We start from the raw sequence: 27,947 nt of genomic DNA, 5'->3' as shown, positions 1-27,947 counted from the left end.
TGCTTTCCCCTCATCCACAGAGCCAGTTATCTCGTCATAGAAGGCAATTAGGTTAGTCAGGCATGACTTGCCCTTGGTGAATCCATGTTGACTGTTCCTGATCATTTTCCTCTCCTCTAAGTGCTTCAGAATTGATTCCTTGAGGACCTGCTCATGACTTCTGACTAAGCGTTTTCAGACTGAAACAGAAACTGTAGCTGACTATTTCCATGGCACTAGCCCTTAGATCCTACTTTCCATTTAGCTAACATGCAGGCATATTTCAAAAGGTGGATGTAGAATATTTCTAAATGAAAAAATATAATATCTACAAGCCTGCTTTGCAGGTAGTTTATTTACTATGCATTTGTTCTTTGCATTACACAAAACATACTTTAATTTTCCTAGGGTGGATACCATTTGAAATCATTGTCTGAATCAGTCTGCATGACTGTAAAAACTTTGCTTAGAGACCCTCTCCCCCAGATCGCTGGAGAAATGGCACCATGCTTAAGGTATGGATCAAGAAATATTTTGTTTAATGCTATATGTGTCTGTTCTTATTGTTTGTGGAAGACACTGATTGTACATTAAATTGGAGCTATTTGAGTGAGAGCTAGAAATCAAGTCATATGGGCATTTCATAATATTTTTTCTACTTTTATCATCAAGCCTAAAAGTGTGAAGAAAACTACCTTAAAACCTAAATGTGGGAAACAGAACATTTCATTAAAAATGCTACAATTTCCAGAAAATAATACAAATTCTCATTGATTACATTCTTAATCCTGATGCTCAAAAATATTAAACAATATGATGATAATATTGATAAATGCAAATTAAGAAGTTAGGCCCCAGTTCAGAAAGGCACTTAAACACATGCCTGGCCTTAAGCACGTGAATAGTTCCATCCATGAGACAATTAAGCATGTGCTTATAATACCTTGCTGAATCGGGGCTTTAATATGCTGCTAGAATGCATAATTTTTCTGACTGATCACTCCCACTTCAAAATGATCAATTTATTTCTTATTTTGTTTTCCTTTTCTGGGATTATTTCCATTTAAGATTAAAGTCTGAGTGAAAGTGGGAGGGGAATTTTTTTTCCTATCTCTATCCTTAAACCTCATTTCTCTGTAGACATCCACCTCAGTCAAAGCTGAACTCATAATGCCATGAGTGGCAGTATCAGATAACAGCAGCCAGTGGGGTGAGCTATGAGTGCACACAATATCTTGTCATGAATCTAGATTGTAATATCTTTGGGGCACCAACTGTCTCTTTACTTACTGTTTGTACGACACCCAGCTAAGGGTGCTGGAACAGGGGGGCCGGGGGCTAATGGCCCCATCACTTGCCCTTCCACTTTTTACTGGCTGTCAGGGCAAATGACGGGGGGGAAGAGAGCAGAGAGAAGCGAGCGGGAGATGGGACCTCAGGGGAAGAAGCGGTATTAGGGAAGAGACAGTGAGAGGGCAGGGGCTTGGGCAGAAGGGGTGGAGTAAGGGCAGAGGCTTCGGGGAGGAAGGGGTGGCGTGAAGGGGCGGGGCCATGATTCAGGTGCTGGTGACCCCCCCACACTTTTAGGGACCTTCCATCGCCCGTAAATACTACTGTAATATAATTACATGGCAATAATAATATGAAAAATGACCTACTGCTTCTAACACAATAAAATAGCAAGGGATATATCGCTATTTTCTTAGGTCCCAAACCTGTGTTGCATCTGCTCCTTGTGCCTGCGCAGAGCCCCACTGACTTCAAGAGGGCTCCACAACTGTGTGCACGGATAGATGTGATTGCAGGATTGATGTCTTAATCTGCTGAAGCAATGGAAAGATGCAAGACAACAGGTGAAATCCTGGCCTCATTGAAGGCAGTGGCAGTTTTTCTACTTACATCTTGAGGGCCAGGATTTCACTCAACAGTGTATAAGTGTATGCACTTCCAAGGTACTGGAAGAGATGGAAAGCAATGTGTTCATAGCAACAAGAGTCCTGTGGCATCTTGTAGACTAACGGATGTATAGGAGCATAAGCTTTCGTGGGTGAATACCCACTTCGTCAGATGCATATAATGGAAATTTTCAGAGGTAGGTATAAATATGCAGGCAAGAATCAGTCTAGAGATAACGAGGTTAGTTCTATCAGGGAGGATGAGGCCCTCTTCTAGCAGTTGAGGTGTGAACACCAAGGGAGGAGAAACTGCTTTTGTAGTTGGCTAGTCATTCACAGTCTTTATTTAATCGTGAGCTGATGGTGTCAAATTTGCAAATGAACTGAAGCTCAGCAATTTCTCATCAGCCAAACTGGATAGTTCCTACATGAAAATATAAATGGACACAAGTCAGATATTAAGAATGGCACTATACAAAAACCTGTAGGAGAACACTTCAGCTTCCCTGGCCACGCAATAGCAGATTTAAAGGTAACCATCCTACAGATTTAAAGGTAACCATCCTACAGATTTAAAGGTAACCATCCTACAGCAAAAAAACTTTGGGACCAGACTTCAAAGAGAAACTACTGAGCTTCAGTTCATTTGCAAATTTGACACCATCAGCTCATGATTAAACAAAGACTGTGAATGGCTAGCCAACTACAAAAGCAGTTTCTCCTCCCTTGGTGTTCACACCTCAGCTGCTGGAAGAGGGCCTCATCCTCCCTGCTAACCTCGTTATCTCTAGACTGATTCTTGCCTGCATATTTATACCTGTCTCTGGAAATTTCCATTACATACATCTGATGAAGTGGGTATTCACCCACAAAAGCTCATGCTCCAATACATCAGTTAGTCTATAAGGTGTCACAGGACTCTTTGTTGCTTTTTACAGAGCCAGACTAACACGGCTACCCCTCTGATACTTGACAATGTGTTCATGTAATGGAACACTAAACTGTATTATACTGTTCAGCCTCTAGGTGGCACTGTCTGAGAAATACCTTATTCAAGCTAACCTCAGCCGTACCTGCGGGAAGAGCATTAAAGGATGGTATAGTGAACACGTCTGATGTGTCTCTTGCTCACAAGCAAGCTCTGTACCAGTCGATAGCTGGTACAGGACCATAACACTACACATTCCCTTTCATTTTCTGTGACTGACACTTGCAAGTAATCCTTCCAAGTAACATGCGCTTCTCTTTGTTTTTCTAACCAAGACTTCAGAAACGGAGTCTTATGTTTAGCTTGTCAAGTAATTTTCCCTATATTTTCATCTGAACTGATGATGCTAATCACTTCTCTTTTGTAGTGCTATAGAGTCTATACAAAATGTGAGAGGTGCACATAAACCATACTGGAAATGTTTGATGTATGAAGGTAATTGCTCTTCTGTTTCTTTTTGCTAATGTGGTTGATAAATGTGATACATACTTGAACTCTAGAAAAGATTTATAATTAATATTCATAGGTTCAAATAACCTACTTACTTCACGGAAACATTGTGAGAGATTGTTATTCAGGGCCAGATTCTTTGCTGGCGTAATTTGGCATAGATCATAAGAACATAGGAATGGCCACTTGGGGTCAGACCAATGGTCTATCTAGTTCAATATCCTGTCTTACAACAGTGGCCAATGCGAGATGCTTCAGTGGGAATGGACAGAACAGGGCAATTATCAAGTGATCCATCCCTTGTCCTCCAGCCCCAGCATTTGGCAATCAGAAGCTTAGAGACACCCTGAGCATGGAGTTGCTTGACCATCTTGGCTAATAGCCATTGATGTACCTATCCTTCATGAACGTATCTAATTCTTTTTTGAACCTTGTTATAGTTTTGGCCTTCATAACATCCTGTTTCAGAGGTTGACTGTACATTGTATGAAAAAGTACTTTCATTTGTTTGTTTTAAACCTGCTGCCTGCTAATTTCATTGAATGACTCCTAATTCTTACGTTATGTGAAGGGGTAAATAACACTCCCTTGCTCACTTTCTCCACACCAGTTATGATTTTATAGACCTCTATCACATCCGCCACCACAGTCGTCTTTTTTCCAAGCTGAACAGTCCCAGTCTTATTAATCTCTCCTCATATGGATGCTGTTCCATACCCCTAATCATTTTTGTTGCCCTTCTTTGTACCTTTTCTCATTCCAGTAGATCTTTTTTGAGATGGGGTGATCAGAACTGTATGCAGTATTCAAGGTGGGGGTGTACCTTGGATTGATATAGTGGCATTATGATATTTACTGTCTTATTAGTAAGGTTGCGAGTCTGTCATGGAAATCACGGATTCCATGACTTTCCATGATCTCCATGACTTCTGCAGTGACTGGTACTGGCTTAGGGGCTACCTGAGCTGGGCAACCCTATGGCTAGCAGCAGCAGTTTGGGTGTGTGAGAGGAGATTCAGGGCTAGGAACAGGGGGTTGGGTGGTACGGGGGGGTGCTTACCTCGGGGTGGGAGACTGACATGGGCCTGCCGCTCCTAGGCAGCGGAAGGACCAGGGGACTCCGTGTGCTTCCTGCGTCCATAGGCCCTGCCCCCGCAGCTCCCATTGTCTGCGGTTCCCGGCCAATGGGAGCTGCACAGCTGGCATGTGTGGCAGGAGCAGCACGCGAAGCCCCCTGGCTCGTCAGCTGCTTACGAGCTGCAGGGACATGCGGAGCCGGATAGTGAGCCCCTGCCAACCCTCCCCCAACACCAGCGGTCTCCTGGGCTACCTCGCTCAGCACCTGTGGTGCTCCCAGACCACCCTCCCACCGCTTAGCTCCTGTGGCCCCCTGCCCAAGTTTTAGTTAGGGGTATATAGTAAAAGTCATGGACAGGTCATGGGCCGTGAATTTTTGTTTACTGCCAGTGACCTGTTCATGACTTTTACTAAAAATACCCATGACTAAAACATTGCCTTACTTATTAGCTATCCCTTTCATATTGGTTCCTAGCATTCTGTTAGCCTTTTTGACTGCCGATACACATTGAGTGGATGTTTTCAGAGAACTATCCATAATGACTCCCAGAGCTCTTTCTTGGATGGTAACAGCTAATTTAGACTCCATTATGTTGTATGTATAGTTGGGATTATATTTTCCAATGTGCACTACTTTGCATTTATCACTAATACAAGTGATACATTTATCAACATTGAATTTCGTCTAGGTTGGAAGTGCTAATATATATGACGGGATGCACAATCAGTATCTGGTCCCAGTGAGCAAAGGCTTAATCTTTGCTCAGCTTCCTCTTCCCTTTGTACGCTTGCTCAGATTGGCCACTTGAGAGACAGAGGGGCAGAAGATGCTTTTGTGGGGGTTTGGCACTAGTGTCATAAGTCTGAGTTAAATGTCATGCTGAAGAGTATTGTGTGTTCTTTTTCTGTTTGTTACTTTGCTTTCTTCTTACAACTACTAGTGATACTCCTTGATACAAAAACCATGCTAACTACAACTGGTTTTCTTTCTGCTGAATCATTCCACCAATTGAGAATATAAAAGCTGTACACGTTCTGAAAAATATTCCTTCCATGTTGTTTATTTCGTTCCTTCTACTGTGGTCCATCCCAGCTAATGGCTTTTTTTAGTTGAGGTTGGTGGATAAAAGCTTCATATTTAGGATTCTAATCTCTTGAGATTTACAAAGATATTCCCAGTAATCTTTATGGCTTTTATTCAAATAGTGGTACCTGAAGGATGCGTATACCTTTAGGCCCCAGTTCTGCAAACACTTACACAGATGCGTAACTTTATGTACATGAGTTGTTCAGATGAACTCAGTGCAATTAACTCAGTTAATCACATGTAGGATTGGGCCCTCAAAGAATACAGATCAATTTATTTTACTCTGTAAATAAAAACTTTTAGAAACAGCTTTATTTGCTCATCTTTCATATTAACCAAAGGAAGCTTGAAGCCATATTTTTATGAAAATGAACACAGTAATGCCGAATATCCCTTCTGAAAATTACATATTTCTTTGTAGCATAAATATATTTTAAATCAGGACCTGAAAATACATATTTGCACCAGCCAGGCAAATGTACCCCTCTATGGTAAATAAATACAATTACTGTACAAGTTAATAAGTAACATTTTTAGTGCACAGGAATTACATGTGTGTTTTATGGTACTTGTGAAACCAAAAAATACATATATTTTTTTTTCTAGAAGCAACTCCTTTACATGATCTCAGCACCAAATCACAACAGATTATGAAGGCTGAGCTAATTCAAACTAGTACACATCCCACAGCAGAGCAAGCGGTTGGGACAACTAAGAGTGATGAAGCCATCAAAGCAGACAGGTTTTTGGAATCACACATGAAAAAAATTCTCTTTCCAGTGCCTCCTGTTAAAACAGCAGCAGCAATTGTCTCTAAAGCTGATGCACATTTGCTACCAGTATCTGTTCAAGTGGAGATGGAAATGAATGCACAAGAACTGAAAACTTTTGTCAGGTTGGCCTTATTTATGTGGCTGTCAACTTAATGTTGAGGAGAGGGCATGGTATAGTGATTTGACCAAAGGACTGGAAACCAGTGACTTGTCTTCTAATCTTAGTTCTCTAATACTAACTTTCTCTTTGGCATTGGCCTTCCTTAACCTCTGCCTCAGTTTCTCTATCTGCAAAATGGGGTAAGTGATATTTGCCTCCCATGTCGGCAAAGCTCTTTGTGGAACTTCTCAGAACATTTGTGACTAAAAGTACTTTAATCAAATGTGCTGTTTTTTTTCAAAACTGAAACATTTTGCAGAAACATATCAATTTCAATGAAGTTTGCAGTAGGACGTTTTCTGAGGGCCAGGGCTCTCTGCTCACTTCTGACCAGAGATTGATAGAAGGAGATCTGAATTGAAAACCTGAGCTTTTCAATCCATAAATAACTGTTTTGACACAATTCTGTTTTGGAAAGTGTCCCAAAAGGTTTTGTGGAGTGAAAACAAAGTTCAAGATCTCAGAAATTGTCATGAAACAAAATTATCATCCTCTGACCACCTCTCGTTCTTTGAGGACGAATGTGTAGCACCTATATAATGCTTCAGAAACATTTAGTAATTAACATTATTACTGAAAAGCAACCTATAACTATACTATTCAGAATATAACATTATTATTCATAACCCAATTTTTAATTCATTTTAAAAAACTTTTATTTTACAGTGCATTTGATGTAGAACTTGTGAAGGAAGAGAAAGCTTTACTCTCTCTTCAGAATGTGTTGGCTGTTCTAGATAAAATACTAAAGAAGAAGGTAATATTAACTACCTTGATTGTTTTCTGTTTCTTCTGCTTTTTGATTGTTCTTCAGTGTTACCTCAATATTAGTTATGTCTTTTCCTATCCTGCAAGTCTCCGCCAGATTGTAGCTATGTTAAAATTGTGTCTACTTACTAAAGTAAATATGAAAGATGAGAAAATATATATGAACAGCAGCTTACTTCAGTAATTTTTTTGATTGTGTTTGATTGTGCCCTGCCTTTATGTGAGCAGGGGCATATGAGGGAGCAAGAATCCCCCTTGTGCATTAGGCCTACCCAGATCATTGCTCTGACTCTTAAGGGAGTGCAGAGGGCTGTGCGCTGGATGCTTCATGCAAAACTGGGAGGGGAGAAGGTAAAGCCATGGCTATGCAAATGGAGTATGTTGCACCCCATAAAGGAGCATCACAAATTATTCCTTTCCCAGTGCACATTGGGAGTAATTTTGCCTTTTGCTCCTACCATTAGGGCAGTGCAGTTACACATCATCCCTTATTACGGGTTGCATGTTAAATGCGCAGTTTAGCCCTTTTTATTATTTTTTTTTGTTGATGTCTGAATAACAGTTGACTCAGAGCTGAGCTTTTTTCTATGTTTAACTCTCCAGCAAAGCAATAATCCTCTTTGTTTTGTTTAAAACATCGCAATATATTGCCACAAAAATTAATGTGATAGCCCAAATTCCGTGTGATGATTTCACTGCAGGATCAGGAACTAAGGAAAGATTATATTTAAATACAAATATCATCAACAACTAGCAGGTGTGACCTGAAGAATTACAAATAACAAGCGAAACATAAATGAGTTTGTGTTTTGTCGTTGTACAATTGCAGACTTCCTCTTTGGATGAATGTCTCATTCTAAAGTACAGTACTGGTCAGAAAAGCAACTATGTCAAAATGATCCCTTCGTACTCAACAGGTCTGCTTCCTGCTGTTAATATTTAATCATATTTGCAGACGTTGGTGGCAAAAGCAAGGTTTTTTAATGTCTGCTAACATTACACACCCCATGCAGCTCTGGGAGAGGGAGCTGGGTTCTACAACAGTCAAGAGAAGTAATAACTAAATTGCAGTTGGAGAACAACTTTATTGTTCAAAATCCAAAGAGTTCCCATTTTGACTTTCAGATTCTAGGCTGAGCTTCCCATGCTGGAAATTGGGAAAACCTTGTTTTATTCCATATTTATGTAGCAGCTGAAGACATGACGCAGACGTTAGCGAATTAATCCTTGCACGGGGTAGGTATTGTACAGATAGGGGAACAGGAAGGTGAAGTGACTTGGCCAAAGTCACAATGACAGTGACAGAACTCAGGACAGCCTGAGTCCCAGATCAGTGTTTGATCCTCCTGAGCAGTGCCTACTTGTAAACTGAGCAAATTTGATCTGAAAGTCATTGAGACACAATAAACGTGGAACCCCATGGTGCCGTTTTTACAGAGTCGCTTTTCAGCATAGAACAACCCTTCTAAATAAGTTGCCGAACAGAGCAACTAAGTAGCATAACAACCAAACACATCCTCTTTGCAGGTAGTGGGGCACGAGGACTTTTACCAAATCTTGTTAGGCTACATCATTAATGTTCCTTTCACACAGCTGTAGCTTTGTTTGCATTTATATATATATATAGACAAAAACAGGTTCAACTGGTACAAATTGAAAAAATGGTATGGTACAGGATTTATTATGATTTATTAATACAAATTTTTATTTTTAGGCGTGCAATGGAATTGCAGAATCATCTGTGGCTTCTGTTTCTATTACCTTTGCACTAAAGCACTGCTTTGATTTTGGATTACAAAGGTGAACTATGCTCATTGCATATGGTGCTCTCTTATCAAATTTGAAAATGTGATACAAGTTCCTAAACTAGAATGGGCTGCCTTAAAAACGTTTCATTTGCCTCTGCAATGAAACACTATCACCTCAATATGTGTAGCATTGCCTATACTAAATATAGGCAACCCTGTAAATGTGACCATAAAGCTATCTAGTTAGCAAAGGCAAAACTCAAAATTTTAAGGGTGATTGTTAAATAACAGTTTTTCTAACTCTGTTTTTTGACTGCCTAAGTCCCTATTATTTTTATCAGCCTGTTGTTCTCTTTGTTTTTTGTCCTGAACTGCCATATCCCACTGTTTTTATATTGCTAATAGGTCAAATTCAGAGCAGACCCACAGTCGTTCATTATTTTTTCTGGATTGAATTCTCTTCCACACATGTAAACCCCATAGCCAAATGGCCACATTTTCTCTTGTACTGATTACTTAACTGCACTGCATGTTTTTAAAAAACACGTATAAATGTAAGTTTTATGTGTGTGTGTGTGTATATATGTGTGTGTGTATACATATGTGTGTGTGTGTGGGCGCACAAACACATGCATGATTATTCTTTGTGTTCTGTAGAGTGCTCTGCATAGTTGTTGGAGACATGGATCTTGAACTCGACTTAGATGATGGGTAAGGTTTTCCATTCATTTCAGGCGATTAAATCCCAGAGAATCATTTATAAATGATTCTAGGTGAACATGTGTCTGAGAAGACTTAAATGACTACCGAAGCCCCCAACAAACATTAGTTGTTTAATGGAGTTGATCAGCTAATACAGTTGGGGCAGAATTATACTCAGTATGTTCTAGGGATATTTTGGGATGGTCTCTAAAGACAGAAGGTTGCCTTATAAGATTTGTCTCGAGTAGGTTTTGCTGTAGGTTTAAAGTATAATCCTTTTCGATGTTATTGAAAATTGAGATTGAAATGTCAGGCTCTTTAAAAAAGGGTCTAAAAAAGAGCAGTATGTGATAAAAGGTGTAGCTGTTAATCACAGGGGTTTTATTTAAGTCACTAAGAGCCCAGCACAGGTGAATGTAATGGTGGGGAGAGGGCACAAAATATCGTCTGTGCTCCCAATCATGTGCCCTGCACAGGGGCCAGATATGTTTCCAGTCCTTTTCTAAGGTAATGCCAGCTCCAGGCTGGAACAGCGGTGAAACTAGCATCAACAAAGGGTGAGACCATGGTCATGCCCTCTTGAACAGCCAGTATAACTGGCACCATGATTAGGAACTATATGATGCATGCTGTAAAAGAGGTAGCAGGGATCGTCTTGCCCATGCTCATCTAGAGCCCTAGACTAAATGGGTCTCTGTGCTGTTCTCTAGATCTGCATGGGGAGAGGAAGAAGCAGGACTGGGCAAATAGCAAGGAGAGGGCATGCATTCATCATTTCCCACCCAGCTCTGCAGTTTATCAAAAAATGGCTATATTATCTTTTCCTTGGGGGTCTTTCCATGGCTAGGACCCCTCTTTGAGGAGGTTCTCTAGTCAGCCATAGGGAATGGAAAGCTACCAGGGCACAGAACAGCTGCAGAGACACAAGACCTCCGTGCTGCTGGCCCTGGTCCTCAGTGTTCCTCTAGGATCCATGTGGGTCACAGGGACAGAAGATTTCCTCCATCTGAGTCACCTCCAGTGGGTTTTACCTTGGGGACTGGAGGGGGAGGGGAGAGGTTTCTTGGAAATCCCAGCAGAGCAATGGCTCAGATTCTCAAAGGTATTTAGACTTCCACTGAAATCAATGACTGAAATTCAGTTGATTTCAGTGGAAGCTAGGACCCTAAGTATCTTTGAGGATCTGGGCTAATATGGTTACACATGCTCATCACAGAGCTGTGCCTTAAAGACACAATCTATTCCAAAATATATGCAAAATACCATGTAGGACTTGAATTTGCTAAATGGTATCAAACTACCTCAGTATTAGAACCTAACATGGAAGGCAAATTTCTTCTTATTTGTACAGATGTAGGCATATTGTGTTGGTACAGTATCTAGCACAATTGGGTCCTAATTAATAATAATGCTATTTAGAGGTTTGTGGGGCAAGCCAATTGTGACATTCAACTCATAAACTTTACATGATAACGATGGCCCCCCTTGCCCACCCACTCCTGTAATAAATTCCTAACCTCTGGCTGAGTTACTGAAGTTCTCAAATCAGAGTTTAAAGACTTCAAGATTATAGAGAATTCACCATTTACACTAGTTTAAACCTGCAAATGACCCGTGCCCCAGGCTGCAGAGGAAGGCAACCCGCACCCCTCTCCCCCCCCCCCCCCCCGGGTCTCTGCGCAAATCTTGAACCTAGGAAAATTCCTTCTGATCCCAAATATGTCGATCAGTTAGATGCTGATCATGGGGGCAAGGCTCACTAGGAAGATACCTGGGAAAGAATTCTCTGTAGTAACTCAGAGCCCTCCCCCTCTAGTGTCCTGCCTCTGGTCGTTGGGGATTTTTGCTACTGGCAGTCACCAATGGGCCGCATGCCATCATAGGCAATCTCATGATGCCATCCTGTCCATAAATTTATCAAGCTCAGTCTTGAAGCCAGTTTGGTTTTTTGCCCCACTTTTCCCCTTGGAAGGCTGGTCCACAACTTCCCTCCTCTGATGGTTAGAAACCTTTGCCTAAATTAGAGCCTAAACTTGCTGATGGTCAGTTTATGTCTATTTGTTCTTGTGTCCACATTAGGGCTTAATATATTCTTCCCCTTCCTTGGTATTTATCCCTCTGATGTATTTATAGAGGGCAATCATATTGCCCCTTAGTCTTCTTTTGGTTAGGCTAAACAAGCCACGCTCTTTGAGTCTCCTCTTGTAAGGTAGGTTTTCTATTCCTTGGATTATCCTAGTAGCCCTTCTCTGTCAGTTTGAATTCATCTTTCTTAAATGCTGGAGACCTGAATTGCACACAGTATTCCAGATGAAGTCTCACCAGTGCCTTATATATGATACTAACACTTCCCTGTCTCTACTGGAAATACCTAACCTGATGCATCCTAGGTCTGCATTAGCCTTTTTCACGGCCACATCACACTTATGGTTCGTAGTCATCCTGTGATCAACTAGTACATCCAGGTCTTTCTCCTCCTGTCACTTCCAACTGGTAAGTCCCCAGCTTATAGCAAAAATTCTTGTTGTTAGTCCCTAAATACATGATCTCGCACTTTGCACTATTAAATTTCATCCCGTTTCTATTACTCCAGTTTACAAGGTCATCCAGATCTTCTTTTAGGATATTCCAGTCCTCCTCCATATTGTCAATACCTCCCAAATTTGTGTCATCCACAAATTTTATTAGCACACTCTCACTTTTTGTGCCAAGGTCAGTAATAAAAATGCTAAATAAGATTGGTCTTGGGACCAGTCTCCGAAGAGCTCCACTAGTAACGTCTCTCAAGCATGACAGTTCGTTTTTCAATATGAACCATTGTAGTCCCTCCTTAAACCAGTTCCTTTCACCTTTCAATGCTCATATGAATCCCCATCTTCTCCAATTTAATAATTTCCCACATGGAACTGTATCAAATGCCTTATGAAATCCAGGTAGATTAGATCTACTACATTTCCTTTGTCTAAAAAATCAGTTATCTTTTCAAAGAAGGAGATCTGGTTGGTCTGGCACAATCCATCTTTTGTAAAACCATAATGTAGTTTATCCGAATGACCATTCACTTGTGTCCTTAACTACTTTCTCTTTCAAAATTTTTTCCAAAGATCTTGCATACACTTAAGGTCAAACTAACAGGACTGTAGTGTCCTTGATCATTTTTTTCCCCCATTCTTAAAAATAGGAACTATATTAGCAATTCTGTAGTCATAGAGTCAGGGCCGGCTCTAGCTATTTCGCCACCCCAAGCACGGTGGCATGCCACGGGGGGCGCTTTGCTGCTCGCCGGTCCCGCGGCTCCGATGGACCTCCCGCAGGCATTTCTGCGGAGGGTCCGATGGTCCCGCAGCTCTGGTGCAGCTGCCACAGGCGTGTCTGCGGGTGCTCCACCGGAGCCGCGGGACCAGCGGACCGTCCGCAGAAACGCCTGCGGGAGGTCCACCGGAGTGGCCTGCCGCCCTCCCAGCAACCGGCAGAGCGCCCCCCGCGCCATGCTGCCCCAAGCACGTGCTTGGCGCGCTGTGGCCCGGAGCCGGCCCTGCGTAGGGTACAACCCCCAAGTTTACAGATTCATTCAAAATCTTTGTTATTAGACTTGCAATTTCATGTGCCAGCCCCTTTGATGTTCTTGGATGGAGATTATCCAGGCTCCTCAATTTACTCCTATTAAAATGTATGAGTTTTGACTTCCACCTTGGATGTAGTAATTTCTACCTCCATATCCTCATTGCCATTAGTCACGCTGCCACTACCCCTAAGCTCTTCATTGGTCTTATTAAAGACTGAGGCAAAGTATTTGTTTAGGTGTTGGGCTAGGGCTAGATAATCTTTAATCTCTACGCCATCCTCTGTGTTTAGTGGTCCCACTTCTACTTTCCTTCTTTTCTTCTTATTTATATGGCTATAGAACCTTTTTAGTGTTGGTTTTAATTTTCTTTGCAAGATCCAACTCATTGGCTTTTGGGAGTTCTCACTTTATCCCTACACTTTCTTACCTCCCAGGAGGCTAGCTTTCCTTGCTGATCCCCACCCTCTTCCATTCCTTGTAGGCTTTTCCGCTTTCTCTTAATCACCTGTTTGAGATGCTTGCTCATCCAGCTTGGTCTCCCACTCTTCCCTACAAATGTTTTCTCCTTGTTAGGGATGCAGGCTTCAGATAGTTTCTGCAACTATGACTTAAAGTAATTCCAAGCCTCCTTCACCTTCAAATCCTTGAGTTCTTCAGTCCACTTCCTTAGCGCTCACTCACCTTAGTTGTTTAAAGTTAGTTCTTGAAATCAAGGGCCCTTATTGCAGATGTATTTTTGTTTATCCTTGCATTTAAACAGAATTAGCTCATGATCATTCAAACCAAGGTTGTTCTCTACAACCAACTGTTCCATGAGGTCCTCACTACTCACTAATATCAAATCTAAAATGGCATCATCTCTTGTTGCTTCAGCAACTAGTTGGTGAAGAAATCAGTGAACTATCACATCCAGGAAAATCTGGCCCTACTATTACTGGTAGTACTTGTCCTCCAATCTATATGTGGGAAGTTAAAGCATCTTATAATCACACAATTTCCAGTACTATTTATTTCGTTAAAGAGGTCTCTAGCCATATCCAAATTGTATCCTGGTGGTCTGTAGTACACCCCAAGCACTAACCCAGGGGAACTTCTAGAAGCTTTCTTCCTCAAAGTGATTTTGGCACAAACAGACTCTATCTTATCCATTCCATCACTTCTAATGTCTTTACAGTCTGTCTTATCATTTAATATACAATGCTACTCCACCATCTTTGCCTTTTTTTGTCTTTCCTGAACAGCACATATTCTTCAATACCTATACTCCAGTCATGTCTACAATTCCACCATGTTTCTGTTATCGCTATAATATCTGATTCACTTCCTGCACCAGTAGTTCTAGTTCCTCCATTTTGTTACCCGGGCTCCCTGCATTGGTATACAAACATCTTAATTGTTGCTGCTTGGCTTCGCCTGCATTCCTCGCCCGATTGGGTATGGTCATTCTACTGCCAGTATCACCTATCTGACTGGTATCAGCATTGTTCTTCCTGTTAATGTACATTGTCGTACCCACTGCTGTTCCTTTTTCCATTCCTGTATCCTCTCTTATTTGATTTTCCTCCCTCTCAATGTTAAAATCAAGGTGGAAATTACATGCGCATCTCCCCTAAGTTCCTGGTTTAAAGCTCTTTTAATGAGTTATGCCAACCTCCATCCTAGAAGTCTATTTTCCTCCCTACTCAGGTGGAGTCCATCCCATGAGAACAGTCCTGTGTCCATGAATGCCTCCCAGTGGTCAAACATCCCAAAGTCCCACTTATAGCACCACTGCCTACACCATCTGTTGATCATCATAATCTTATCTTGCCTTCGTTCTCCTCCTCTAGTGATAGGCAGAATCCCACTGAAGATCATCTGAGCCTTCATTTCCTTAAGCATCTTTCCCAACCTGACATAGTCTCCCAGTTTTGCTACTGTGAAAGTAGTTATTTCTTTATTGCATACTATGAAAATGTGCTTGCTAATCATATGTGGGGTGGGGGGAAGAAGAGTCAAATGGACAATTCTTTATTGAAGGCCAACTTTACATATGAATATCCTTCTTCTCCAGATCCTCTTTCTACTAAAAGTGGCTTGATCATTATTTTCTTAGAAACTTTAATACAAAAAATTTACTTAGAGATTTCAGTTTTAACTGGTATTGACCTTTTTTAATCTTACTTTTCATAATTTAAACAAGGGACTACAATGATTCAGAAGTGTTTGCTGCTGAGATAAATTTCTATAAGGGGCCACAAATATCATCCAAAGAATAATTTTTAATATCCACTTTCACTAATTTTAGTAGTAGTCTTTATTATCTCATTAGACATTGTTGATGAAATAGCAAAATGTATTTTTTATCTACAGAAAAATGCTTTTGATGAACATTTGCCAGAAACAACAAACTGAAAAGACTAACTCCAAATACTATATTTCTCTGAACTGGAAAGAGGTACATTAAAAAATTCTGGAAATCAAATAAGATAAAGGACATTTTTTTTTCTTTTTTAACGAAGTTAGGATAGAATCAAGTATATTTACTAGTTCGTGAAACTGACAGCAGTGTCTAAGATTATCAGTTTGATTCAAGTTTTTACAAATGAAATTGTGGGGGGAGATTTCAAAGATACAAATGGGAGTTAGACATCTAACTGCCATTGGGCTTTTAAAAATCTCCCCTTTTTATCTTTTTTCTCCATTTGTGAACAGTGCATCTTAGGCACCAAAGTTGTGACAGCTTGAAGAAGGTTAAAATAGCCTCTGACACTAGGCCTGGAGCGGGGAAATTGTAATGGAAGGGGAGATAAATAATACATGCTGCATAATTAATACAATAAATGATTGATTCATATGAACACTACACGGGATCAGACAAGTATCTTGTTTCCAACAGTGATCTATTCTAGAATTTTTTTCTAGTTCTTCTCTTTTATTTCTGTGTTTTGTTTATTTTTTTTAAATAAAATCTCTGTTTTTGGTACATACTGGGATTTTTGGAGTCTCACATAAATGTTAAACTGTTTTCTGTTTCTTGTTAAAGGATGCTGAAAGAAACAATTTCTTTTGTGCTGTACTTGGATTCATTCTTCCTGTAGCATATAGCTATCAACCTGACTTAATGATAATAGTCATTGGACCAAACAGGAGCCTTGGTGTAAATGGGATTTCTCTGCTTACTTGTTTACTGCAAGGATTAGCCGAGTCTCGAATTCTTGTGGTAATACAGGTAAGAAGTGGTGCTAATCTTGATTATCCTAAAATCCTTTTAGCTGACAAAGAGAAATTATTCTATTAAGCACCATTGTCTTGAGTAGAAGTAACAGTAGGCTGTCAGCATCCTCATTATCAGAGCCTCACCAGAATGTATTGTCCTGGGAGATATTCAATTTTATTTGGCCAATTCCTTTTAAAATAACAAAAACAAAACATAGCAATATTAAAAAAAAAAAAAAAAAAAAAAAAAAAAAGGCTATATAATGGTAGGAGCGTGTGTGTGGCCTAGTCCACGTCACTAAAGATTAGATTTGTAAAGGTAGTTTGATGCCTAAAGATGCAGATAGGTGCCTGCTGGAATTTTCAAAATGCTCTGTGCATTGAAATCATTGAGGGTTCTATTTTTGAAAATCTCACTAGGCACCTGGTCTGTAAGCATCCAAATACCTTTACAACGGTGGCTCTTACTCTCTCTGTTCCACATGTGTAAAACTGGAATAATATTGCTTTACTTACCACAAAGGTGTTATGTACTTTAACTCTTTTTAAGATAATTGCATAGTAGGTGCTATTATAAGTACAAAATAGTAGCAGAATTATATAGCAGGAAAGAAGCAAAGTGAACAAAAAGAAAAAGTGGAAAATGTAAGTTACCATGAATCCATTTACAGACTTACTGACAAGTACTTACGTGGGGTAAATGTACCATTTATTTATTGTTTTAATGTAGTGAAATACATAAAATGGAATCTCTTTCTTGGAAACGACCCCAGTTAGGGACATGTTATTTCTCAAGATGTCTATTAAGTGATCTTACCATACTTTACTCTACATTTCTCTGGAATTTTTTTTGAATTTACTGTGCTATGATATTTAAATGTTGTGAACTAAAATAATCTGTATGTTGATATACAGTATACTGAAACATAGTATATTTGTGCACACTGATTAGGAGCATGCAGCTGGGAAAAATTATCGAGAGTCTGAAGGGTAGGCTGAGAGAAAGGGAATTTTAGATGGACATATGAGCCTCTAATGAATGACTGAAACAAACAGATTTATATTAACACTTAGCAGGTAGTTCCTATAATAAAAATGTGGAGATTTGATATAGTGTGCTTGACTTAGAAGAACTAAAATCCATGTTATCCCTTTTCAATTAAATTCAGTAACATTACTGAAGAATGAAAATAATTGGCATCCTCTTCACCATTAATCACGAGCACAGAAAATGCTTTCAGTGACTTTACAACATTGATTTAAACTGTTAAAAGATTCCAGAAATTTTTAATAATGTTATGACTGGTCAAAGCAAAATAAATTACTGTTTATCAGTGATGGAAAATACAGTGATTTATTAAGTAAATAAGACCTATATTTCTCCATTTTTTCCATCTTTAATTCTATGCTATTTCGTTTGTCTCATAAAAGAGTAACTGAGAGGTCATTTGTATTTGAGATAAATTAGTGTTTCAGGAGTTCACAGTGTGAATTCCTTCATTATCTGCTTTAGCTTCTCCATTGGTAGTACTTTCAGACTTGAAAACTGAAAGTTACTCATTGTTACTACTGATACTGTCAACCTCATTACAATATTGCATTTTGTTGTTGAAACAAATAGAAGTTTCCTTCACCACAATATTATTTTTTTAAAAATAGGACACAGAAATAAAACTAGTGCAAAGTGTGGCCAAAGCCTTATCGGGTGTTTCTACACCTGACTTTGGAGCCTACACACCTGCTTCCCAAGAAAATGTACTTGAAATAAAACGATTAAGAGACCAGCTTCAACAGGAATGGAAAATGCTTCGATGTTCAGGTAAGTAATCTGTTTGTAGTTCCGCTTCTTGGTACAGTTAGCATGTTTCTGAAAAGGCTATAAACTTACTAAGGGTTCAGTTGTGTACCATTAAAGTCAATGGGAGTTTTTCCATTCACTTGAACGAGAGCAGGATCAAGACCTTAAATGCCTGGTGAGATCTGTCTTTCTGGTGTTCGCATCATTGAAGTAAGAAAGCGCTGAATTCAGTACCACAGTGGCTGCATGGAACATGGAATGCAGCCACTTCAAGTACTTAATGTTAAGCACTCACATTGAAAAGTAGTTTTTGTATCAAAATATTGTATATTCAGTGAACAATGAAGAGACACACAGGCTCTGAATCTGTTAATCTTTTTCAGAATGTGGCTCAGAGTCTTCTATCACTTATTCACCTGTTTACCTATTCTCACATGAATAGTCCCATTAAACTTCATCGAGTCTACTCGTGTACTCAGAGTTAAGCACATATATAAGTATTTGCAGAATCAGGGTCCGGGTTGGTACAGGACTCTGACTTTAGCAGGGAAATATGTTTTCAAATTTCTGGATCCAGAAAGCTTCCTCTTAGCCAATACATGTATGTTAGGGATAGGGCACACCATAATAGTGTGTTTTAACCAGCAAGTGGGCGATTATGTTAACGCTTTTGCTTATTTATGTCAAGACAGAGAGATCTGCAAAGCAAAATGTAGCTTTTGGCAGTAGTGAATATAAAACCTGCCAAAAGCAAGATACATAAATATTTGTCTTGGGTACAAGCTTAGGAAGAGCCTTCCTACCTGTTGGTACCTGGAATGTGGTAAACCAGAGATAAGGAAAGGTACAGAACAAGAAGTTATGAAACTGGTATGAACTGGTGGATTGGATCTTAGGTAACATATAAAGTGCTTTAACTTATAAAAGCCATGACATAAAAGTAGTTTGGGGGAAATATCTTTTGAAGTGCACTTACTGGGCAAGGTGAATATGCTGTGAGATAAAAATTGCTTCCCGAAATGTCTCTTTTGCATATTATACAATCTTGCTTTAGGCAGTAAACTGGCTGAGCTTGGTTATTTGGTCTCTTGAATACTTTTAATATGGAACCAGAACTGTAGTCAATCAGTTGGCTATATACTTTAAACACTCTCTATTAAGTAACTTTTTGTTTTGGAAGGGAGGGGAAGGGAACAAGTTTAGACGAACAAAATTAAAAATGGCGATGCAAACACCCTCTCCCCCCCCTCCAAAAAACAAAACAAAACAAAACAAAACAAAAACCTGCAGCTGTTTGTGGAAGTGGTTGAAATCATCTGACCAGCTCCTATAGACAGTAAAATGTAATCTGGATTTTTGGGATTCTGCTGTGTAACTTCATTAATAATTGCGCTTTTGTTTTTTCTCTTTGTAGTAAGGAACTGGGTTTCTGGAAGCTGAGGTCACTTGACTACCTTTGGGCTCTATCATTTAACACATTTCATCATGACAGAAGGAAAAAGTGTGGTGTCACTTTTGGTTGTTTTCTTTTAAATCAATGAACAAAGAGATTATCAAGATATGGCCACAGCAAGAGCCATTCACAATTGTTTTATGACTTTTTTATTAAATATTTTTGTTTAAAAAGGCCACATTTTCAAGCTAAGAGCTCTTGCTGTGTGTCTGCAAAAGTGTGCATGAGAGGAAAGTGATCAGGAACAGTCATCGTGGATTTACCAAGGGCAAGTCATGCCTGACTAACCTAATTGCCTTCTATGACGAGATAACTGGCTCTGTGGATGAGGGGAAAGCAGTGGAGGTGTTATTCCTTGACTTTAGCAGAGCTTTTGATACAGCCTCTGTCATAAATAGATAGCTAAGGGTTAATGTTTCTTTCACCTGTAAAGGGTAAACAAAGAGAACCAAACACCTGACCAGAGGACCAATCGAGGAAACAAGATTTTTAAAAGCTCCGGAAGGGAATGTTTGGGTGTGTGTCCCCTTTGTCTGCTCTCTCTGGTTTTCTCAGTCTGTCTCTCTCAGCTATGAGAGGGTTCTTCCTATCTTCAAGCTTCTAATCTTCAGTTTCCAAGTTGTAAGTACAAGGTAGAAAAGACAGTAAGCTTATGTTTTTTTTGATATTTACATGTTGTATTGCTGGAATGTTTAATTGTATCTCTTTTGATAAGGACTGTTTATTCATATTTTTCTTTTAAGCAATAGCCCTGTGTATTGTCACTTCTAATGCAGAGATTAATTTTTTTGCTTTTCTTTCTTTTTATATAAAGCTTTCTTTTTTTTAAAGAACTTGTTGACTTTTTTCTTTTCTAGTTATGGCAGGGATAGAAATCTCTGTGCCAGGATTACTGTCTCTCTCAGGGAAAGACTGGGAGGGGGAAAAGAAGGAGGGGAAGGTAAATTGTCCTCTGCTGGTTTTGTGTTTCAAGGGATTGAAGCAGGGAAATCTCCTAGTATACCCAGGGCGGGAAAATCTGGGAGGAAGTAAAGAGCAGGAAGGGAAATGGTTTATTTCTCCTTGTTTTAAGAATCCAAGGGATTTGGGTTCTTGGGGTCCCCCAGGGAAGGTTTTGGGGAGACCAAAGTGAGGCAAGACACTGGAAATTCTTGGCTGGTGGCAGCCTATCAGATCTAAGCTGGTAATTAAGCTTAGAGGGGTTCATGCTAGCTTCTCAGGTTATAAACGCTAAGGTTTAAATCTAAGTAGGAAGCTACGACAGTCTCCCATACTGTTCTTGCCAGCAAGTTGAAGTATGGGCTGGATGAATGGACTATAAGGTGGCTAGAAAGCTGGCTAGATTATCTGACTCAACAGGTAGTGATCAATGGCTCTATGTCTAGTTGGCAGACGGTATCAAGCGAAGTACCCCAAGGATCGGTCCTGGGGCCAGTTTTGTTCACTATCTTCATTGATGATCTAGTGGGTGGTGTGGACTGCACCGTCAACAAGTTTGCAAATGACACTGAACTGGGAGGAGCGGAAGATACGCTGGAGGGTAGGGATAGGATACAGAGGGGCCTAGACAAATTAGAGGATTGGGCCAAAAGAAATCTGATGAGGTTCAGCAAGGACGAGTGCAGAGTCCTGCACTTAGGACAGAAGTATCCCATGCACTGCTACAGACTAGGGAGTAAATATCTAGGCAGCAGTTTCAAGCAATGGAGAGACTGTATATAGGAATATTAATATTTTATCATGATAAAGCAACATGAACAAGGTGAACATTTGAAAATGAATGTGAATAGCCTACTTGTTTATCTGGTGACATAGTTCAGTTCTCAGCTTCAAAACCAGGGGTTGGCAACCTCTGGCACACAGCTCGCCAATGGGGGTGGCAGAAAGCAGCGCGGGCGAGGGATGTGCTGGCTGTGGCTCCCCACCACCTTCATTGGCCTGGGACGGTGAACTGTGGCCAGGGGGAGCCGCGATCAGCCGAAGCTGCTGATGCAACAGGTAAACAAACCGATCTGGCCCACAAAGGTGCTTACCCTGGCGAGCCACATGCCAGAGGTTGCTGACCCCTCTTCAAAACTAATGCTTCTAGCACAATGAAATCAGAGTATTAATTCCAGGTTCTAATATAAAACAGTGTCTTTTTACTTATCTCTACCAAGTCCATTCCTGTCACTTTGATTGAAATAAATGGTAAATATTTTATACATGATCTTCATCCTTAAAACACACATACTTACATGCTTAACTTGCTCAAGTCAAAGGTAAAGTTATCAAAACCACCTAAGATGAGCCACAGAAGGAGGAGCCTAGCCAGCTCTGAAAGCCCCAGCCTTTTTGAAGCCTAGGCAGCCATAGGAGCCCCAGCAAGTTTGGTCCCTGCTAAGGAGAAAGGAGCTTAACAGCCCCCAGAGATCCGGCTCCAGCTGTGTTCTATAGAGATTTTGTCAAATCCGCATAGATTTAACAAAACATTTTGTTCCAGTGACTCAGCCTTTACTGAAAATTTCTGACTAGCTCTACTCATAAGTTAGTTAGGTGCCTGAGATTTCTAAGTGACTTCAGATGCTTTTGAAAATTTTACCTAAAGTGATTACTCGCATGCTTAAAATGTAAGCATATGCATGTGTTTGCAAGATTGGGGCCCATATGGGGATCTGTCACATAACAGTACTGATGTCCTAAACAATCTGAATATCACAACTTTAAATTGTAGTAGTATTTTGTTAAGATGGGTCTTACATGGCTCTTCCTATTTTGGATAGCTCATACTGACCTTTGACTTGAGATGGGCAGGAAAAGGTTTTCCCCTTCTGCGAGAGTTTTTGAGATTTTGAAAACTTTTACTGTCCCAAATTGGGATGAAATGTCAACATCTCAAATTCTCATGAACCAAAACATTCAAATCAGGTCAATCGAAACATTTCAATTTGATTTTTTAAACTATATATTAATTTAAATTTCTAAACAAAAATTTGTTTTAAATTGGAAAATTGAACTTTTTTTTAATACAAAAAGTCAAAATGGGACATTTTGACCATTTCAAAACTAATTTTACCATTTCTAAAAAAATTTGAATTTGTCTAAATCAACCCTTTCCTGCAAAATGTTTGTTTCAAATGATCAGCATTTTCTGATGAAAAAACATTTTGTTGAAAAATTCCCAACAAGTTCTACTTTTGACCTGCCTTCATTAAATGGTAGTATTCTATAGCCAGTGCTTGAATGACATGAAGATTGTAGTATTTTTAATATAAATAGAGGTTTTGAGCTCTTGATCAAATTAAGTAGAAGATTTTCAAGTATATTTTTTCAGTAGGATTACTTTGCAGGTAATGTCAGAAGATTGTTTCTAAGGTTGATATGTATTAAATAGCCAACTATTATAATATACAATAAAATGATGGCATTCTTTGCTATAACTTTGTCTACACAAAAATATATTGGAAGTGTAAATGCTAAAAAGTGTGATGCAACAATAGCAATCAGCCTAAAAATAAACCACCAGCCTTAGTTTGAAAGGAAAATCCAATTTAAGGTACTGGTTTCAAATTATCAATAAGGTGAACCAAAACAACATACAGAGTTCTTCAATGCGCTTTGCAGTAACCAGCAGTGGATATGAGAGGGGCACCTAAAACAAGGCAGCATAGTCTAAGGCACAGGTTCTCAGCCTTTTTCTTTCTGAAGACCTCCCCAACAAAGTATTGAAAACTCCACTGCGCACTTGTGCCACAAGAACTGTTTTTCTGCATATAAAAACCAGGGCCAGAGTTCGGGGGTAACAAGGAGGGCAACTGACCAGGACCCCACACCATAGGGGGCAAGGTGAAGCTAAAATTGCTTAGGCTTTGGCTTTGGTCCCAGGTGGTGGGGCTTGAGGCCCTAGACTGCAGTCCCATGTGGCAAGAGTTTGGCTTTCTGCCCTGGGCCCTAGCGAGTCTAATGCTAGCCATGTTTGGCGGACCCCCTGGAACTGCTTGCAGTTCCCCAGGAGGCCCTGTGCCCCTGGTTTAGAACCACTGGTCTAACTGATGAGCCTACTTCTGGAGGAATTCTGAAACAAAAAATTAAAAATTATGCAACAAAAAAATTAAAATTCTCCGCACAATGCTTTCAGATTCTGCAAAATTCTGCATATTTTATTTGTCAAAATAACACAGTATAATCACACCAGTTTCAATTATTTTTGGTCATTTATTTAAAAATACCTGTCAGCAGGTATGTCTAACAATACAGACAACAGAAAAGATTCAATTTTTTTTTTTTTGACAAATAAGATTCCTTACTAGGCATATTAATACAGAACTCTAAGTAATAATCCATTTAAACTATAATGTAGAACCATATTTCCCGCACCCCCATGAAGCAATGCAAAGGCTGGGAGGAATCAGGGGTAACGGAAGAGCCCTACTAGCCCTTATGAGCCCCTGTCTGACCCCCCCGCAATCCCAGTCCTCCACACAGTCCCCTCATAACCCCTGTCTCCTAACCTGGCCCACTGGTAGAAGGCTCTGCAGGCTCTTTCTCTTCCCTAGCTTGCTGGGAGCTGGTGCTGTGTTCTATTGCCAAAGCGCGCTCTGTTGTGCAAAAGGCAACACTGCAGAAGTTATTTTCGACTGTGAGGTGCTGCTGTGTTCTGACACTACAGCGCCCTCTGGTGGGAAAAATATGGAAATGTAGCAACTTTTCAGCAGAAGCTTTTTTTCTGCACAAAAAGTTAAAAATATGCATGGCTAATTAATTATGCACATGTGCAGTGGCACAGAATTCCCCCAGGAGTGAAAAGGACTAGGAGCCAGAACTCATCAATTCTATTCCAAAGTGCTACACTCTATTGCCTTAATACTACTTAACATGTACAGCATATCTCATCCAAGAATTTAAAACTATTTTACAAATATTCTTTATGCCTTGTATTCCCTGTACCATGATATAAATAAGTATCACTGTTCCCATTGTTCAGGTCGCAAAATTTGAAGCTCAGAGAGATTTAAGTCTCTTGCCAGAAGCTACAAGCTGAGGGAGTGGTAACACTATGATTAGAACTCAAGTTGCCTGACTATGTCCCATATCTCGTCAACTGAGAGACTTAAACTGTGTCCCATGCAACCCACTTACTTCCTCTATTCCTATTTGTATGTATATAAAATAGGGATAACTTATTTATCTTGCACTTTGAAAACATAAGGCAATGTAAAATTATTGTTACTAGAGGCAGATGCAAGAGCAGCACTACAAATAGACAAGTAAACATTGCTCCCTTCATCTTAGCTCTGCTGTCTCCAAAAGCCAGCAAAATCTTAGCTTGGCAGATCCAGACCGAATAGAGCAGGAGAAGCTTGTTAACGATAATGCTTAATTCAGTTTTTAGTGGACCAAAATATGGCAACCCTTGAACTACTGGGTAGTGTGATACATGGAAGCAAATGATGTACATGAATGTGTCCTAGACAAAAAATGTTGAGCTAGAGTTAGTACAATGTACCTGAAACTTAAGAGGAAAATACCTTTGAGAATTAAGCATCTTTGGGGCTAAATCACTGTTATGAAAATATTTAGGAAAATCATGTATACAGGTAGCACAAAGTATCATTTTAATGTACATGCTAATTTTGTAGCTTAGAAATCAAGTAACACATATACCTTGTTATAACTTGACACTTGTTTCACTAACAAATACACATAACAAAATGATTATTAAAGATACAAGTCTTCTATAGCACTTCTTTCACATATTTAGAGTAAAAGCCCACCGGAATAAAATAAAAGAATTCACTAAGGTTGTATTCTTTTATTTTGGTTTCACATTATTGAAAGAAATGGGAAATACACACAAAATGGCTTATCTTTTATTTCTGGTGTTTCAGTGTCTGAAAGCCAGTAAATTCAAAACCTGAGGTTACACTTTTTTTTTTAAAGGCATGGAAATGCAGAATGGAGGTACCCATTCTTCTGCCCTTCTTTTGCCCTAAATCAAGACAATCATTTGTCTGCAGGTCAAGCAGTTTCAAAACTGTTCCACTGATCTACCTTGACTACTAACAGAGGGAAGAGAAGAGTTTAAATAGTACTCGTGGGGGAATTCTGCACCACTGTGTGCATGCAGAATTCATATTCCCCACAAATTTCTTTAATTTCCTGCAAAAAAATGACTTTCTGACAGGGAAGCAAATGGAAACTGCAAGAGTGGTCACACGCCCCTTTTCAGCAGAATGGGTGCATCATTTCAGGCACCCAGAACAGCCAGCAGAGATGTAAATCAATGCGGCGGGGAGAGAAGGGGGATGCCCCAGCTGTGGCTCCTACCCTGTACTGGGCTTAGCTGCTATTCCCAGCTGGGCTGGGGAGGACAAGACTTACTCTTCCCTTGCAAGGAGTGATGGGGTTTGAGTCAGACCCACCCCCAGAAACCATCCCTGGCTGCAGGAAGCTCTTCCCCCTTCCTGCCCCTATCGCTCCTAAGCCAGGGGAGGAGGGGTCACTGAGGATGGGGAGTTACTCCCCCATCCACCCAACCCCTGTGCATCTGGACCCCCCATGCCCAGGCCCACCTGCCAAGCCTCACCTTCCCCAGAACTCCCCGCATCCAAACTCCCACCCTGCCATGCCTCACCTTCTGCATCCGGAGCCCCTCTGCACCCAGACCCTTCCTGCAGAGCTACAAACCCCCACACTCAGGCCCTTATGTGCTGAGCCCCATCCCCCCACATGCATTCCCCCGATGAGCCCCAACCACCTTCACCTGGACCCCATGCAGCATCCCATTGCTCCTGTGCCCAGAACCCCACAATGAGCCCCTGCGCATCTAGCTCCTCCCTGCACCCAGGTCCCCCATGGAGCTGGAGTGTTGCCAACTGTTTAATTGCACAAACCCAAACACTCTTACCCTGCCCCCTGCCATGCCCCTTCCCTGAGGCCACAGCCCTGCCCCATTCCTTCTCCAAGGCCCCGCCACCCATACTCCATCACATCACTTGCTGTCCCCCACCCACACTCCCTTTCACCGGGCAGGAGGTTGGGTGTGGAAGGGGGTGTGGGCTCTGGCCTAGGGCTGAGGGGTACGGCATGTGGGAGGGGACTCCAGGCTGAGCCTGGGGCAGAGTGTTGGTGTGCAGGATGGGGTGTGTGCTCTGGGAAGGAGTTTGGATGTGGGAGAGGGCTTTAGGGTGGGCAGGGGGTTGCGGTAAAGGAGAGGGCGAGAGGTGCGGGCTTTGTCTCGGCAACACTTACCTCAGGCAGCTCCTGGAAGCGACTGGCATGTCCGGCACCTAGAGTCAGGGGTGGCTAGAGGGCTCTGTGCACTGCCCCTGCCTGCAGGCACCGCCTCCGCAGCTCCCATTGGCTGTGGTTCCTGGCCAATGGGAGCTGCAGAGTTGGGACTCGGGGTGAAGGTAGCAAAAAGAGACCCCCTGGCCACCTTTGTGTCTAGGAGACAGAGGGACATGCCGGTCGCTTCTGAGAGCCATGCAGGTAAGGAGCCTGCCTTAATCCCGCTGTGCTTAGGATCTGACTTTTAGTGGCCTATTAAAATCTCCCAGATTGGTTTCAGTAGCCACCAGGAGATCGATTCTGATTGTGGGAGGCTCCTGGCCAATCTGGGAGAGTTGGCAACCCTACTGAGCTGCCTGCATCGATTGCCCCATACAGAACCCTCTCCCCCACACCTGGGAGTCTCCACACTTGGATCCTACCAGGCTGAGCCTGTCTACCCACACCTGGTGCAGAGGGGCAGGACCCTGTGGTGTTTCTGGGGCAAACCCGGCACTTGCACTGTGTCAGGGTTGGGTGTAGCCTCTGTGTCTGTGGATGGTGCTGCAGAGTAATCTCCCATCTCCCTGCAGCCAGTGGCCCGTACTCCTCACTGCCATGCTAGAGTAGCGTTGCCTGGGGTACAGTTTTTGATGGGAAAGTCTGGTTGAATGTCTGGTTAGCACTGCTGACTGGACACTAGGTCCGGTTATCTTCAGTAACCAGCCTCGGCCATTTGGGGCAGGGGAAGAGCAGCAGCTGCTGGAGCCTGGAGGAGGGCTCAGGAACGGCTCCCTCCAGTGGGGAGAGGTACCAGCAGCTCCCCCCGCTACCCTTCCCCACTCACCCCTCCACCCCTGGAGAATGCCTCCCGCCTCCTGTGCATGTCTGATAAGCCTTGTAACCAGCTACTTGTCAGCTCCCCTAACTCCTGCTGTCCTCAGCCATACAGCCCCTTCCTCCTCCCTTGGGTGAGCTCGGCTTTAAACACCCACTGCAGTAACAGTGTCACCCACAGACAAACCTGCCACTGAACTGAATTAATCCTCTTCATTCCC

General features: G+C 41.2%; 1 protein-coding gene across 6 annotated transcripts in view; it reads left to right on the top strand.

Annotated features, from left to right (window-relative positions):
- The window catches only part of HDAC10 (histone deacetylase 10), a 36,529-nt gene extending 13,469 nt beyond the window's left edge, over positions 1-23,060 (top strand). For 3 of the 6 annotated variants that reach the window (XM_032769371.2, XM_032769372.2, XM_032769375.2), the window contains 10 exons: positions 388-494; positions 3,230-3,297; positions 6,083-6,371; positions 7,076-7,166; positions 8,892-8,977; positions 9,583-9,636; positions 15,545-15,629; positions 16,218-16,403; positions 18,050-18,209; positions 19,603-23,060. In XM_032769371.2, the coding sequence (XP_032625262.1) occupies positions 388-494; positions 3,230-3,297; positions 6,083-6,371; positions 7,076-7,166; positions 8,892-8,977; positions 9,583-9,636; positions 15,545-15,629; positions 16,218-16,403; positions 18,050-18,209; positions 19,603-19,628 (1,152 nt within the window). In that variant the 3' untranslated portion in view covers positions 19,629-23,060. The remainder of the gene's footprint in view (positions 1-387; positions 495-3,229; positions 3,298-6,082; positions 6,372-7,075; positions 7,167-8,891; positions 8,978-9,582; positions 9,637-15,544; positions 15,630-16,217; positions 16,404-18,049; positions 18,210-19,602) is intronic. The other 3 variants (XM_032769374.2, XM_075065174.1, XM_075065173.1) reach the window with 2 other exon arrangements.
- The last annotated feature ends 4,887 nt before the right edge of the window (positions 23,061-27,947 follow it).

The sequence above is a fragment of the Chelonoidis abingdonii genome, chromosome 1, assembly GCF_003597395.2.
Source record: "Chelonoidis abingdonii isolate Lonesome George chromosome 1, CheloAbing_2.0, whole genome shotgun sequence".
Classification (NCBI taxonomy): Eukaryota; Metazoa; Chordata; order Testudines; family Testudinidae; genus Chelonoidis; species Chelonoidis abingdonii.
Note: the sequence above shows the minus strand (reverse complement) of the source record. Positions and strands in the feature narration are given on the sequence as shown.